We start from the raw sequence: 17,095 nt of genomic DNA on the forward strand, positions 1-17,095 counted from the left end.
CAGTTAGGAAATCCTATCGTTCGATTCAAGCTATTCGCGTGCCCTCGAAAACGAGCACCGTATACCCGAATAGTATACTTCTATGTGAACGCAGCCTTAGACACATCTTGAAGCAGTGATGGGCATTGTTGAAATAGATAGAGTAATGTATTCATGAATTTATGACATAAATGTAATATATGTGGGTCTATAACTAGACGTAATTATGGGATATTGCGGCTACTCCATGACCTTTCATCCCAGACAGAACTGCCTCTGAGCAGTTGTCTCGGGCCGGGGGTTCAGGGGTGCCCTATGGGGAATTCTGCACTGTCAATAATAAAAGGAAGTTCCATCATACGTCTAAAACATTATACACAGAGCCAAATTCACAAAGATTGGCAGCCACATTCTATATGCTTGTAATGATTTATTGTGCATCGTTGCCGGATATTTGGTATCACTTTATTTTGTTATATCTTATGTGTTGTTGGTTTTTTTTTTCATAGAGATGTATGAAAATAAATTTAAAATGAATACAATTACCTTAATATACCACTGGACTTTGACCTTCCCTAAACATCGCAGTGTCAAATCGGTGGGGAATCCCACTATTGTTTACATGCCCTTTAATTCTTTGCTATGTGGAATGTAAATGCAGATTACAAAAAAGAAAAAAACAAAAACAAATGGGATCATGGTTTAGTATTTACTCTGAGCATGTGCGCACGAAAGAGAAGCACCAGGCATTGTGTTCACAGAGAAAGGAAGAGAGGACAGCTACAAAACACTCAAACTCTTCGGAAGCCCTTGCCAAGAGTACATTTGATGTTTTATAACAGTCATCTGTACGTGTCCTGATTACAAAAATCCATCTGTCTCAGTGACGCCGGCTGTGCCACCGTACTGAAAATATCACATTTGCAATATGGCGGCATACCAGGATGCGATAGCTCAACAACTTGAATGTCCCATATGCATGGAAACTTTTTCGAAAGCCAAAGACCTGGCGTGTGGACACACATTCTGTGCAAACTGCATAGAAAAGATTGCTGACGATGAATGTAAGGTTGTTTGCTCAGAATGTCGCCAAGAGACCTTTATCGAAAAGAAAGTGGGAATATCCATGCTTAAGTCGAATAACTTGGCTGATAGGATGGTTGAGGCAATGAAAAATAATATTGCTACCATTGATCACGGAAGAACAAAGGAGACAGGACCAGTTTGCCAGAAGCATCGACCCAACCGTATGAAGTATTTTTGCGGAAAATGCCAGGAACTTGTCTGCAGCGAGTGTTTGATGGAAGATCACTACAACCACAAAGGTGTTAAGCCCGCAAAGAAAATTGGCTTAACAAGGGCAATGCAAAAGATTCTTGACGACAGTGATGAAACCAAGCAGATGATCAATGATCTCCAACATAAATGCCTTATGGCACTATCTCTCCTCGAATCATCTATCATGGACAGCAAGAGCAAATTTGACGAGTCGTTCAGATCTTTTGCGATTCTGCAACGGGAATTCCACGGTAAATTTCAGAAGGTGAAAACAGAGGAACTGGCTAAATTTTCTAAATCTTACCAGCGAGGAAGGGATTTGGTGGCCCGTGGTAATGAGGAAGAAATCATCACAAACTTTCAGCAGTGGTTAGAAGAGATGAAGGGCAATGACCTACGAGAGTCTATTATCCCGAGTATGGGAAGAGAGTTCAGAGCTATTGAAGACACTGTTCGCATTTGCCTTTATCACCTCAGAAAAATTGAAGCACAATTAACAGGTAAGATGAAAAACAAGGTAACATACATTCATGGGCACTTTGAAATACGTTTCAAGTATTAATGACTGAGCAATTACATTTTCAGTCATCCTTATACCTTGCTTGACGGACAGCCAAAGATTGAAAAATGTGCAACCTGATGGATCATGTTTCCTCTTAAAACATCACGTTACCTCAATTTAAGAAAAAATACTTGTGGAGCGCACCCTACCGACAAGTTATCCTCACTTTATTATCTCTTAGTACCTTTGATGCACTGTTTAGCCTTCGTTTTGCTGTATGACACTCATGAGAAGATGTTTTGTGAAAACACGCGGAGCTTTCTTATTGTAACATCAGACTTTGACGAAATTGTTTCCACTCTTTTTCTTTGATTTAACCTAATTCTTATCTAAGCTCACGTGGGCTCACGCACGTGATCACGTTAAAAGATTAACTTAAAAAAAAAAAATACGATTTCACATACGAAGCGTTTGGTTATGTGATCCAATCATTTATGGTGATTGAAATTTCATTGGTGAAACATGATTAATGATGAAACTTCGTCAGACGTAAACAAAGTACATATAGGCCTACATGGTCGTTAAAGAAGAGACCACCATCAAAAGGGGCGGTACAGCATAGAATGGTAAGACACCAAGCCATAGTTTGAGGAACTGAGGTCACGAATTTTTTTTCCCCAAATGCAGAGGTATTCCATTAGCACATAATTCTCTAATTCTTGAAAGGCAATATATCACAATCAATGACATGGCAAAATATTAGCAATTTATCCTATAGTCTTCAAAAAGACGGCTTCCTTTATTCGGCAGAATGTCTAACAATGTATGGTGGGTTGTCTGACTGGCACTGGGAAGAGCGGGTCTCAAAGTTCACCTGAGAAAGGGGGTGCGTTGAGCAGCGTTTCGTACTTACAGGAACCTCAAAGGCAGAAAATCTATACCTTCGACACGAGTGTTGAGTCTGAAATTCTGGCAGCGACGAGATAGGGGTACTTTCAGAGAATACGCGTAACCCCAAATAATTCTTCAGTATATGTGTATCGAGGATGGAGAGGGAGGGGGACTCTCAGTCGAACGAGACGATAAACCCAATTTTCCTCCTTCAAAAGTGTTCGGCAAACTGAGCAAATACATTCATTCTCTTCAAGAGTTTAGTGGCGACTCACCACGATTTATTTGCCACTTGGTCTACTATCAGATGTTCTACTTCCCAGTTCGTCTAACATCACAACGGTTAAACTCATTTGGTATACTATCAATTTCGTCTAATGCTCACGTGGTCTAATCCTCACTAGGTTTAATGCCCGGTTTGGCTAGTTATCATTAAATGTTTTTGTCTAATGACCAGACTGTATAATTGTCACTAAGTCTACGCGAATTTTTTCCCACCTCGTCTGATATAATTTGGTCTATTGTAAGTTCGTCTAAATTCCATTTAGTCTCTTCATCAATTGGTCTATGGACATTTCGGCAAATATCACTTGGTCCCCTGCCCGCTTGGTCTATATTTCACTAGGTCTATAATAGACAGTTAGTCTCCTTCCAATTCGTCTAATTTCCGGTTAGATCACTAGCCATTTCGTCCAATAAGCATTTCATCTACACTGTTTAGTCTAATTTTCATGTGGTGCAACTTCCAATAGGGCCAATCTCGTTTCGTCTACAGACAAGATAGAAATAGGGCTATCACAAAATATTTATATTACCAACTTTGCTTTTACTGAAATACATTTTGCTTTTACTGAAATACATTTGATATGAGGTATATGTAACCAAATTGTGATTTCTTCCGTCTTATATTCTACAAGTGCCTGTGTAGTTTGTGCCCCTGCGTCTAAATTGTTGATAGTTTCAGCGCAATCGTATAATCATGGAATCTGTGGAATCATGCATAACTAATGAGCTTCAAACAAAAGAGTGAAATAGCTGTCAGTTAATATCAGTCTTACAATTCAGGCCTAAATCTCGGTGAGTGATATAAGAATGAATACTCATACGAGTATGTGACCATGGTAGGGTTCATATTTTATGACCATGGAGCTACAAATGCCGCTCCACGATAAACCAATGGGAAAGGGTGCGTTCGAGCCCTCTCCGAATACGAACTGTACCGTACCGTACCCGCGCCAGAGGAGCGCTCGAACGCTCCTAACGTCATGAACGTGTACCGTACCTTACTGTACCGAGCCAAAAGTGGACCACTTCCCGATGTGCTCCAAAAGCGTACCAAAAGCGTACCAAAAGTTCGCTGTAAAGCATGCGCGTATCATGCGCATACGTCACAATGCAAATACATCATTATCTTTGTTCGGGACAGCTGTAAGTACTTTAGTTCAAGCGCCAGGTGGATGACATTCTTTAATTCAAAAATATGTGACCTTTTCTAAAAATAACTCGTGAGGTTCGCTTTCTCAACAGAGCGCTCGAACGCTCCAAAACTGGCATGGTACGGTACGGTACGCTTTAGTTCAATTCGCTTTGGTTCGCTTTACAGCGCTCGAACGCACCCTTAGATGCGAAATATACATGTATTATATGATAGCTGCGGAAGCAAATTTAGCTTTGGAGTCTTGCCACCTGATTTTCTTTGACGAAAACACTTGGGCGCCATCAATTTCAATCCTGCAAGATCAAGGACTCGAGGTTCTTCTTCTTCTTCTCGAGTCACTACACAAGTCCTGTCCAGTGCAGAGCGCAGGATCTGACTTTGGTGTTGAAAGTCTCCAGATCATTGACAGTGCATGCTCTGGTAACGGCGCAGTAGAAACAAAAGCTTCATGTTTCATCCTTTTGTTGTCGCTGGATTTTGTGAATAATCCCTTCTTCATGTATGTTTAGTATATCTCTCATGTATACAGCAAAGTTGTACAGAAATAATGAAAAAAGGAATAAAGGTAATGAAAATACTATATGCCTAAGATATTAGAAGTTTTAGTTGTTATAAATTGCCATCAAATCATCGATATACAACCGAACTAGGTCCTACAGATAATAATTTCTCTCTGTGACTTGCACTCCGCATGTGACGTATCTAAAAAAGATCAATAGTAAACGTTAGCATTCAATTTGAAAAACACAACCGCTCAAATCTGGCCGGGTATGCGTATAGTAGTTAGCCCATGTGAACATCGGAGTGTAAATGGTAGTGGACATTTTGGGTATTAGACTAAGTGGTCATTAGACTAAATGGTGGTAGACCAATTGGATATTTATAGACTAAGTGCATATGGTCATTAGACCAAATGGTCCATAGACTAATACATAAGTAGCCAAACTGGTTATTAGACTAATCGATATATTGCCGAAGTGAATATAGACTAAGTGAGTGGAGCCCAAGTGCAAATTAGACAAAATGGTAGACAACGTTGGTATTAGACATAGTGGAAATAGACGAAGCGATTATAAGACGAATAGGTGATGATAACATGTGATGTATAGACCAAATGATAATAGACCAAATGGATATTAAACGAAATGGAAACAGCCCAACTAGTAAGTAGACGGACTTGTAATTAGACTAAGATGTATAATTGGACGAACCTATTTTCTGTTCCCTTTTTTCACACTTTTGCTTTCTTTCTTTTTCTATTCCCGACTTTCCCAGTTTCCCGTACTCTGTGTAGTTGTGAGCTTTCACCACCCCCCTTATTTTCCCCTTTTCCCTCAGAGGTACTCACATGTTACAAGCATAGTCCTTTGAGTGGGTACCTCCACTTTTTTTTTTTTTTTTTGCAGAGTGTATAAATAGAGTGTTTATTTCTTTATGTACTGGACATGTAGACATGAACATGTTGTTATCCCTGTCTGGCTATGTATATTATCAACGACTCAAAATGTCAAATTTATCATATTATTGTTTCTTGTACATTCTGTTGAAAAAAAAAGTGAAAATAAAGTTTGAAGTTTTATAAGGTAACTAGACGAATTGGTTGTAGTCGAACTATTAGACCACATGGGTTGAGATGAAACGGATATTGGACGAAGTGGGAGTAGACCAAGTGATAGATCACCCTCACCACTGTCCTAACATGACGTCATGTCCTGTCCTATAGCAGCAGCACATCACCCAATCACAAGTCAGAATGGGAGTTTCCAAGCCGATTCCAAGAGCCCGCGTTCTAAGATTTGGCAAATCATTTTCATGGAATTTCAAGTTTCTACCCCTGATTTGCGCCCTTTGGTTAAGACCTGATAGTACACCACTTATTTTTGTTTACATTTCTTTCTTTGTTACCTCTACCTTTTCGTTTGTTTTCCTTCCTGTTCCGTGCTTGCTTTTGTTCTTATCCTTGTCTTAGTCCCTTTTTTTTCTGTCCGTTTCATGCGACGTCGTAATATCAAATTTTCTTACATAGAGTCCTCGACGGATCTTGATACGCCCTCATCTTTTCGCAAAATACGCCCTCATAATTCGCAAAATTTACAAGTCATATGTTTTTTTTTTAATTCCTATTTTCCATAGTATATAAGGTAAAAAATAAAATTGTATAGTTGCTTACTTGTTCAATTAACGACATACAGAAATTATAGTTCTGATATGATTGCACACAATGCATTGTTGAAGCTTGTATGATTCAAATTCCTTAAAAATGCGGTCATGTAAGCGTTATGTATACTATTTCGTATTTTTGATATAGCTGTATTTAAGTGTAATTGCATTTGATTTTGAATTTGAATTTGATGTCCGATAAATAATTTCAATAAGAGATTATGTGAATCCAACTAATAACCGGTGCAAATAAAGGGTGCGCTGTGTCACTTTTGGAATTCAGGGGAACGGATTCTATCCAATCGCTGAACGTTTCCACTATGTAGATGTCCTGCATGTGCGCGAAAATTACTAGCGTACTACTGAAATGAAAGACTCGGGGTAGACCAAGTATTGGGATGCTGATCCAACATGAATACTTAGTATATTCTGAAATCCCCATAACTACGTGTGTACAGCTTTGTAATTATTTCTATGAAAGTAAGCACACTGGCAAAGAATCTCAACTTAAGTCAAACAGAATGAGAGTTTCACATAAAAGCGAGTTTAAGCTATGCGACGCGAACTTTATTTTAAAATGGGTAAATAATAACAACCCAAGAGATGTTTTGCACACACGTCAGACGCAGCCTTTTACATTGTCCAACCCAGGAAGCTATGTCGTCAAGAGCGATCTAAAGTTCGCCAAAATCCGATGACGACGAGCGTTTCCATTTCAGCAGGGTGCGAATGCAGATCGATTCATTGGAGTAAACTTTTGGTCCACAAGCTACAGAGTCTTTAATATACGGTAACTGGGCTACTGCAGAAGTGGAAAAGGCACTTGTGACCACAAAAACTAGTACTGAATAAAAAAAAAATAGATTCAAATGAGCAAAAAACAAGCAAAGTAATAAAAGAAAAAACCTACTTAAGGATTAAAAAAACTATGACTTTCCGACAGAATCCATGATTATTCCAACATCGGCAACTATGGGATGAAATATTATCTTTGTTGTTATGTGAGTTAACGACGGTTTCATCCAGCCTGAATATGTGCCCCTGCTAGGTTGGTATAGGCTGTAGGAGGAGGTATCCTCCTCCCACACCAGGGAGCTTTTGCGATTATAGAACTGAAATTCAACAGTCCGGTGCACAATTTTGGTTGACACATGGAATATATCACATGAAAAAATAAAAATAAAATAACATCCAGGGACATAACATAGCCGTAATATATTTTGTATGTTCCACTCTTTCAGATCTGGAACCAAACGACACCCCTCCATTGCGAGTACTAGACGACGGGAATGGAGAAGGTTTGCAGGAGGCAAAATCATCGCCACCCATCAAGCAGCACCAACTGCCAGAACTGAGAAATATCGATGGAAGTACACCCCAAGCATTATCGAATCAATCAACATCTCCATCAAGTGGGAAGGAGACCCGCCTATCTACAAAGAGACCCGTAAGGTCACAATTTAAAAATATCTATGGAGGTACACGCCAAGCTTTATCAAGTCACTCGACATCCCCGTCAAGTCGGATCCGCCCTTCTACAACGAAACCACCGAAAAATGCATCAGATAGCCCAGTATCCACGCAAACTGTTGTGGAACCCGTAGGTGAGATTTATACGAATCGCCTGTTCATGCGCATGAAAGCTCGTGCTTTGGCTGAGCATTCCGAATCCAACTCGTCGTAGAAAGCAGGTCCCAAGTCTGTCACAGACAAGAACGAGAAGTATTGATGAAGGTGAATCTCAAGCTTTATCGAGTCAATCGTCAAGTTTCCGTTCACCCCAAAATATCACTGCCAAACGGAGCCATCCTTATCGAGTAAGGAACACAGCTCGCACAGACACCATGTCTATGAGTCAGGATTGAAATTCAGTTCTACCAACTCCATCTCACCATCCCAGGCCACTACCCCTATGCGAAAACGTTTACAAAATGTCTTATTGCAAGTTTCTTTTAATATACAGCGAAGCATTTTTTTGGGGGGGGGGGGTGGGTGGGTGAAAAGTCAAAAGATATGATACTCTAGCTGAATAAATGTTGAAGCTAGGACTTTGTCATGGGTCTCATTTTGTTCGTATGAATTTATTGAATTTCAGTGCAACGTTCAAGATTCGACAATCTTGATTAGCAGCGCTTGATGACATGACAACTTTCGTTTGCCGTTGTATATTCAACAACGGCAGACTAGGGGATTTGATCTCACTGAAAGAATGTGTGTGTGTGTGGTTATTGATCTTTCTATTCCTTCACTTTGGTCCTTATTTAGTAATTCCATTTGTTCGTTTGGCTATTTGAAAGTGCTCCAGTTTTCTCCATGAAATTGGGAAGGGCCGGTACCTATCACCGCCATATAAAAGTTTGAACTGTGTTACCGCTTCATTATCTCTTCGGAGCAAGCTGGCTCATTCGGGAGCGCGAGTGTGGTTTGCAATCGAAATGCTCTGGTTCGGGTGCGGGTTCGAATCCCAGTGAGCATTACTTCGCAATGTTGTGTGTCATTTCGTCGTCCCCTTTAGCAAGTAGAGGCACACACTCTATCCCTCGCATAGGACATAAAATGGAGGTCCCGTATGAGAGAGAGTCACAACTCAAACACGCAAAAGATCCTGCTTCATTCTTTCATCGCAAAGGACGGGGTATATAATCCGGTGAAATGGCTCGCCTAAAGTGCATACAACTGAACCCCATGGAAGACCAGCTCGGGCACCTAAATATTTAATAATGGGCTCTCCAGCCATCTTTTCAAGTGAAAACAAAACAATGTTACCTTTTAAATGAATATATAAACTTGATAGGATATCAGTTATAGTAATGTTACCTCCCGTTTATTTCAAACCATACAACAATCCACGTATTTTTTCATGAATGATAATTATTAAAGATAAAGCATCTAGATAGACAACAGCTAAAAACACCAACATAGAATACAATTTCAGTGAAAATAATTATTGACAACAGCTCGACATTAAAGTCATAATTGGCTGTGGGGAAATATGGCAGTAATAGAGGTGTATCATACCAGTGTCCCAACCTATTCGGGAATAATATATTTACGGCATCCCTTTCGGGAATACACAACAAATCTCCAAATGGCTCGCGATGCCTGCCACTGCTATAGTGTTGGCAGCCTATAAAGACTCGCATGCCGTTACCACCGAGGGTAAGCCGCTCTGTGAGAATCTAAAAGATGGAAGAGTATTTGTTGAGGTGAGAATAAGCTTTTAACTTTTTGCGAGATATTAAGAAATCATTCTATGAAATGATAAGAAGTCTACAATTCTAAGAGGAATTAAGTTTATTTGATGAATATCAGTCTTGAAATGGCTGAGATATCCAAAAACAAAGTAAAACAAAGCGATCCTGACAAAAGGTGGGTGCCACCTTTTATTAGGATCGCTTTGTTTTGGATACCTTAGCCGTTTAAAAGCTATTTTTCATCATATAAGCTTTGAATTCCTCTTAGAATATATTTTTCGTAGATCATATGATGTTTCTTGTTATCTCAACAAATCATCAAAAACGTTGGAAACCTCAAACCCCATCTCAACCGAAAACACACACACACATCAGTACACAACAGTATATCGAAGGATTTTAAAAATGTTGATGAATTCCATGTTCAAACGCCTGCCGCCCTCTGTTGAATAGAATTTTACCACAACGTAGTGCCGTCACACCAAAACAAACGTTTTTGAAAAGAGATGATTAGCGATAATAGCAATAATAAAGATACTTCCATATAAGAGTGTCATAATAATTTTGGTGTAAATTTTCCATTCTTTCGACTCATCTTAATTCCCATTCTTTCGACTCATCCTAAGATTAAAGTTTATACAAAAATGTATTTCAAGCTTTTTAATAGCTGTTTGGATGTTGTCGTCTTGAGTCATCGTATCTTTGCGTTTTTGTTCTCATGAGTATTCCATCAGAAGTAGGCCAGAGATTTAATGTTGCGGAGTGCAAGTGTTGAATTTATTTCAAGTCATGTATCGTAAATTCGTCACAATTGACTGTGTATATTACATGCACATCATGTTCGGAAACAGGTCCTGTCAGATTGCTTGGTACAGTGTACATAAAACAGAGAAATGTCAAAAGTTCGTGTGTAATAAGTGAAGCAAAGTTTCCTTTGGGCATTAAAAAGCCTGATTTAGTCTTTGTTGTCCTTTTGAATAATAGCTAAGATATCTTTGTTTTTATTTCATCTGTCAGATCTTATTCAAGAAAATAAAAGATATAATGCACAGTAATCGGTAAAAGGAATTAGTATTGTCCAAAATAAAGGGAACATGGTTTTGGAATAAAATGAAAGTTTAGTCTTTGTTGTCATGTCAATAGTTCAAATTTCTTTTTGTTTTGTTTTTTCATTTCGTCTGTCAGATCTTGTTCAAGAAAAGGGAAGATGTTATGCGCAGTAATCGGTAAAGGGAATTAGTATTATCCAAAATAAAGGGAATATGATTATGGAATAAAATTAAACGTATGACGGTGATATGATACAGACCCTTAACGGCGATGACGAAAATGAAATTTGTGACTATTACGATGAAGAGGAGAATTGTAATGACAACGTTTGTAGACAGCCACAATGATTTTGAATACTCCTCCATTACAGACTCCTGACATTACTAACCTTTTAAAGGGTATGGCTGAGCACTAGTGTTTAAATTTCAGTCACGCCCTCTCCCGATTTATGTATAAACTGATAACGTTGCAGTATAATTATGTAGGCCTTTATGTATTTTCCACAAACACAAACACATATACTAACGCATATATATATATCCATATGCAGATTCTGAGAGATCAAAGAGAAAACATATATATATGTATATATATATATATATATATATATATATATATATATATATAGATATAGATATCATGATTATACATTGTATGTAGTGACATCAGTCTATTTATGCACCTCTACGTACGTATGTAAACATTATATTTTTGTTCATCTACACGTTCCGACGAATTCTTTTCGATGCGCCCATCAATGCAATATTGCAAAGCGTATATATATATATATATATTTTTTTTTTTAACGAATGTTTTATGGGTCCATGTAAAAGTGGAGAAGAGGCACAGATATTAGTCCAGCTGAGAAGCAAATCTTCGAACAAAATCTACCAGTGTTTATCTTCCAGTGATAATTAGACTTTGGTCAAGATATAACTAGAAAACTCCCAACTAAAGAGTCTTGTGACTTAAGGGATATCGTGAATCATAAACTAAATAGATGAGTGACATTTCTTCTTTTGTTTTTAATCCTGTGAAAAGTCCAAATGTTAGTAATACGTCAGGAACTAGACAAAACCTTGTACAATATTGTATGAAAATAAGCAAGGGATGAAAAGTAAGCCCCATACGTGGAGATACTACGGAAAATGTATTAAGAAATTAATACATTTTATTAATTAATACTACGATGCACTTCACCAAGCTATGAGATGGAAAGGACCACTTCGGAATTGTACAGGTTTGATTTAAATTCTGATTTAAATGCTTGAGCATGACACTATTCCTGCATTTTGGATCATATATTTTGAACGAATATCCCAGCAAACTTGATCGGCTAGGTGTGCTTTAGGGCAATGTTCGTTCTTCCCAAGATTCTTTAATCCGGAAATAAGAAAATCCGTATTGTATAGGTCCCTATGTTCTGTCCTTTCTCGACATGTGGATATATCATTGTATGAAAAGATAAGCAAGTCGCATAGTACTTTGCGATACTATAGTTTTGATATATGACACTCTTCTTGCTTTTTTAATCGTATTTCGTGAAAAAAAACCCAACACCTGATGTTTGTCAGTGGTGTGGACGTGGGAGTGTGTGAGCACCGTTTACGAAACCCGTTGAAATGGCGACAATAGGCTATACTCAAATAATAATCCATAATATACATATTTGGGGAAAACGAAAAACAAGTATGCGAAAGTGTTACCAAAATCTACCCTTTTGCCGGCTAGATGTTCTGTAGGGTAGCGTTCATTATCCGAAGATTATTTATCCCTTGTCTACTACAGTATAACTGTGTGCATATTGCGTGATGCTCACGAAGAAGTTTCTCCAGCAGTTTACTTGTAGATATAGTGAATGCAGTAATATTGCTACAACATATCAACTAAGATGAAAATCAGACAAACCTTTCAAAAGTTATAAAACTTTAACCTCCACAATATATCTTTTCCTTGATATGAAAAGTACACATTACTTTGACTTGTTACAATGACATCATGATTAAAGTGTGATATCATTTCCAGTGGTTTCTGAAAGAGGTTAGTAACATGTCCTCTCAGAGAAACTTTTTTTTTTTGGTATTTCTTTATATCGTTGTTCTGTCTTGATGTCACAAATAGTGTTTTCATCCAGCGATGGCGGCACAGAAACCTTAAAAATTTGTAACGTTTGAACAGACAGCCTGATTTTCCTCAAACTTCACTGATGTGTTCTTCTAATATTGCTGCGTTCATTCTGTCAGAGGTTAGACAATTTAAGTCCCTGTTTTCACTAGTAAAAACAAAGAAAAAAAATAGCACACACACACACACACACACACACACAAATGTCACGACGTAGTGTGTTACGCGCATTCTTCTTATGCTCGCTCTGGTACGGTAATAGCGCCGACAATGTCGATAATGACACTTGATATCGCTACCATTATACTTGTTTCATTATGTCCATTATCACTTGATTTGATTTAAACTGACACTCCAAAAATTATTAATTGCAGATTTTTGCTGAGCATTATTCGGAAATGCATGTAAAAAGTTTATTGTATCGTACATTGCAGATTTTGTGAAAAGTGTTTATATTTTTTATATACAAAAAAAAAAAAACCTTTGATCGTTTCTTCTTGGGGGGGGGGGTGGGCGGCGTTAGCAGTATCAATGTCGATTCCTTTGTAAGTTTCTGGCATTTCTTTACATACTCTGTAATTGTATTTATTAGCATTATTTTCACTCCTGTCCCTCACTTGCACCAAATCATTCACTCCAAACGTACATATTCATACCCACACACATACACACACACACACACACACGCGTGCTCACACATAAACGTCAACAAACGAAACCGACACAGTATCTATGTGAAAAATCCTTATTCTTGGACTTTGACCTTTCCCATATATCTCCCCGCAGCGATCAACTCGAGAGTATTGAATTTGTGGGGAATCCCAACATTATTTCACACCTCAAATTTTACTTGCTTGGGTGCTTTATGCCGCGTCATGTTCAAACCAATCAGATTTCAGTATATTGGTTCTTAGCCTATACCCTTTGTACGTCAGTATGCAAAGAAAAGAGAGAAAGAAAAAAAAAACACTATCTCCAGATATTCTGTTAATCGAGTGTAAACCAGAACATAGCAAATATAGCCATCTCTTGTTCTCTGGTTACAACGATCCATCTGTCTGAGTCAAGTGTGCCTTCTATACATGAGACCCTCGCAATAACAATATGGCGGCTTCCAATCAGGGGATAGAAGGACACCTTGAGTGTCCCATATGCATGGAAACTTTCAACGACGCTAGATACCTGACGTGTCTCCACACCTTTTGTGCAAAATGCATAGACGAACATGCAAAAGGTGGAAGTGGGATTGCTTGTCCAGTGTGTCGTCAAGTGACGTTTATAGACAGAAATTCCTGGACATTAATGCTAAAGCCAAATATCTTGGTTAATAAAATCGTCGAGACATTGAAAAGTAAGAATGCCAACACTGATCAAAATGGTACAAACGAGAAAGTACCAGTCTGCAAAAAGCATCGGCCAATCCGCAAGAAGTATTTCTGCAAACAATGTCAGGAAGTTATCTGCAGCGAGTGTTCGATGGAAAGTCACAAGGACCACACGACAGCAGTTAACCCCGCGAAAACAATTGTCTTGTCAATGCAACGGATTGTTGAGGATAGTAAACCCAAGCTGGAGCAGCGTAAAACAATGATCCGTCACCTGCATCAGAATTACCCTTGGAGACACCCTCTCATAGACATGAAGACAAAATTCGATGAGTTGTTCGGATCGTATATGTGTTCACATGCCGAACTCGACCGTAAAAGAAAGGTCGTCATAGACATTCAAAAAGGAAAGTTGGCTAATTTCTTGCACTCTTACCAGCGAGGAAGAGATTTGTTAGACCGTAATAATATAGAGGAAATCACCACAAACTTCCAGCAGGTCAGAAGAGATGAAGGCTAACGACCTACGACAGTCGCCGATCCTAAGTATTGGCCAAGAGTACCGAGCCATTAAAGACGAGGCTCGCAATTGCCTTTATCATCTTCGAAAAATTGAAGCAGTATTGTCAGGTAACATGATGAACGAAAAATGCTGATGTAAGGCTTCAAAGTAGTCATCACGAGAAAAAAATAGCTTCATATTCATGAATGAAGTGAATAATACATAATACATAATACATGATTAAGTTTCAGAACGTGAAAACGTCTGTAGAACGATGGAGAGATGGTGCTTTGACACCCTTTTCTGAACGCCAGACCCCGATCTGACGACAACATTTTGGGGACCGAGATTTATGACGTCACGAAAAGGAACTTTGCAAAACCCTAGCTACTCGTAATCACCTAGGCCTACATGATAAAGATCTAACGCCAACGGTTAAACGTTCAAGATCAATATTCAGTTTCAGTTTTAGGTTTCATTTCATGTCCTAATGTACGAACTTAGTTAGTTTCATGATTATAATATAAACTCTGTAGCTATCTAGCTGGCGTGAAATTAAGCAGTGCGGCGACCGCCGGCGGTATAGAAATTGCTTTGTACGATTTGTAAGATTGTATTGACTCTATCGACCCCCTCTCGGGGTATGAGAGTACAAACATATTTATAAGTGATAATGTACATGTACATGTGAAGATAACAGATGTAAATAAATATGTTTACAAAACAAGGCGTAAAGGACGTTTAACTACTCTACCACTACAAACATTCACATCTACTTTACTTTCTGCAAAACTACTGTCTTTCTTCTTTGGTATTGAAGAGAACTGAAACATAAGTGTTTTCAGTCTGACGATTGCATGAAATAGATAATTTCATATTGACTTTGCCACTGTCACTACAAGTGTCATTGTCAATGTCATCACTAAATTCACTCTCGACATCTAACTCAAAGTCTTATCGTATAATTTAAGGTAAAAAATTGGACGTTTTAATGGCTTAGCCAAGAAAGCCGATGCGAAGAGACACAGGCCAGATATTGCATCCGTTCGCCGTGGGATGCGTGCTTTATGAATGACAGTCTCAATGTACCGCTGCATTCGTAAAGGGTTTTGAGCCTTTCGTGGCGTCATAATTTAGAGATCGAAAAAGACAGCTGTTACGGGACGAAAATCGGTGCAGTGAATCGATCAGCTATAAAGCCCCAGTCACACAGTGCCTCACGATGGGTTACGTCCGCCGCCGAAAGATACGGATGAGTGGACGCAGGGGGACGAAGCGTGGACGCAGGCATCCTCAGGGTCATATGTAGACGTAACCTTCCGTAACTGATCCGTAAAGAAACGCAAAATGACGGCGCCAAGCCTGCGAAATTTTGAAATGTTCAAAATTTCGCAGAGGGACTCCACGGATGCAGCCTTACGCAAGTAACCGTAACTAAACGTAACAATCCGTAACTGACCGTAACTATCCGTAATTTGGACGCAGACCATCCGTAAGAATGTTTACCTCCCGTCCATTTGCGTCTATTTGCGTCCACCATAAGTATCTGAAATTAGCCGCAAGTTAACGTATCACAACACTTAAGTCCGCTTACGGACATTTACGCCGAGTTACGGATGCTGCGGGCGATTGCGTCCCTTGAGGTTTTCCGTTTTCCACTCCCATGGGAACAGAGAGTCGTGGGAAACCACACCACCCGTGTTGCTAAAGATGCAACGCATGTACCTGAAGGAATACTGCAACATAGTCGGAGCGGTAAAGTGGCGAAACCGCATGGTCGAGTTATGAAATTTCTCCCAATAATGGTCATTTTACGTGGCATCCAGGTGTATAAACAGATGACATTGTTGACCCTTGGTGCTGAACTTCTTTTTCTTGCACTCCCTGAATGTATGTTATTCGAAAAAGGTCGATATTTTGGATAGGGAATGGGGTTACAGCATTTTATTTACTTTTCTGGCCGGGGAGGATGTGGGGCAGCGATAAACTATATAAAATGAGAACGACAATATTTCTATAAAGTCTTAACCACTTTACACTCCATGGAATGTGTATTACATTTTTTATTTTTTATTTTGAAAATGGAGGGGTGTTCTAAAGTCCAGATGTTTATTTTTTTATATCTGGAAACGTATAAAGCAATTACGGTAACTTTATTTATTCATTCATTCATTTTTTTTTTATTTCATTTCCGGCCAAAGCATATAATATGACAATAGCATATAAACAAATTAAGTACAATGTAACTTTCACATATCCAGATGAAATTTGAATACACGTCATTTGTTTACATGAAACAATAAACATATTTTATTAGAAGAAATACATGGACAAAATGTGACTGAATCTTAACAAAGAAAAGGTCGGAAATGGAGGGGACTGCTAAAAAACCAAGCTTGTAGAATGCAGTCCCCTCGTGAGTCGTGAAAATTATAGTAATAATACAACGAGACATTTTGACATAATCCTCGGGAAACAGAACATAAAACGAGTACGCACACAAACGCACACACAGACAGAAACAAAGCAGCTCTCTTACATATACGCGTGGAAAGGATAAACAGGAGGTCAAAGGCCAGAAAGGGACAGGAAGACAGAGGAAAGGGCAAAGGAGGAAGAGTTCAAAGGTCGATGCCAGGACACATGAGACTT

General features: G+C 38.8%; 2 protein-coding genes across 2 annotated transcripts; both read left to right on the forward strand.

The window, feature by feature from the left end:
• The first annotated feature begins 1,105 nt into the window (after window positions 1-1,105).
• Window positions 1,106-7,932, forward strand: LOC140243792 (uncharacterized). Its single transcript, XM_072323461.1, has 2 exons — window positions 1,106-1,757; window positions 7,490-7,932. Exons 1-2 carry the CDS (start codon window positions 1,106-1,108, stop codon window positions 7,930-7,932), a joined length of 1,095 nt encoding a protein of 364 aa, XP_072179562.1.
• Window positions 7,933-13,720: 5,788 nt separating this feature from the next.
• On the forward strand, window positions 13,721-14,597 carry LOC140243508 (tripartite motif-containing protein 73-like). The gene is given in 2 exon segments (XM_072323179.1): window positions 13,721-14,439; window positions 14,441-14,597. Coding segments are annotated over 2 exon segments (876 nt in total).
• The last annotated feature ends 2,498 nt before the right edge of the window (window positions 14,598-17,095 follow it).

Source organism: Diadema setosum, chromosome 20 (genome assembly GCF_964275005.1).
Source record: "Diadema setosum chromosome 20, eeDiaSeto1, whole genome shotgun sequence".
In the NCBI taxonomy this organism is placed as follows: Eukaryota; Metazoa; Echinodermata; class Echinoidea; order Diadematoida; family Diadematidae; genus Diadema; species Diadema setosum.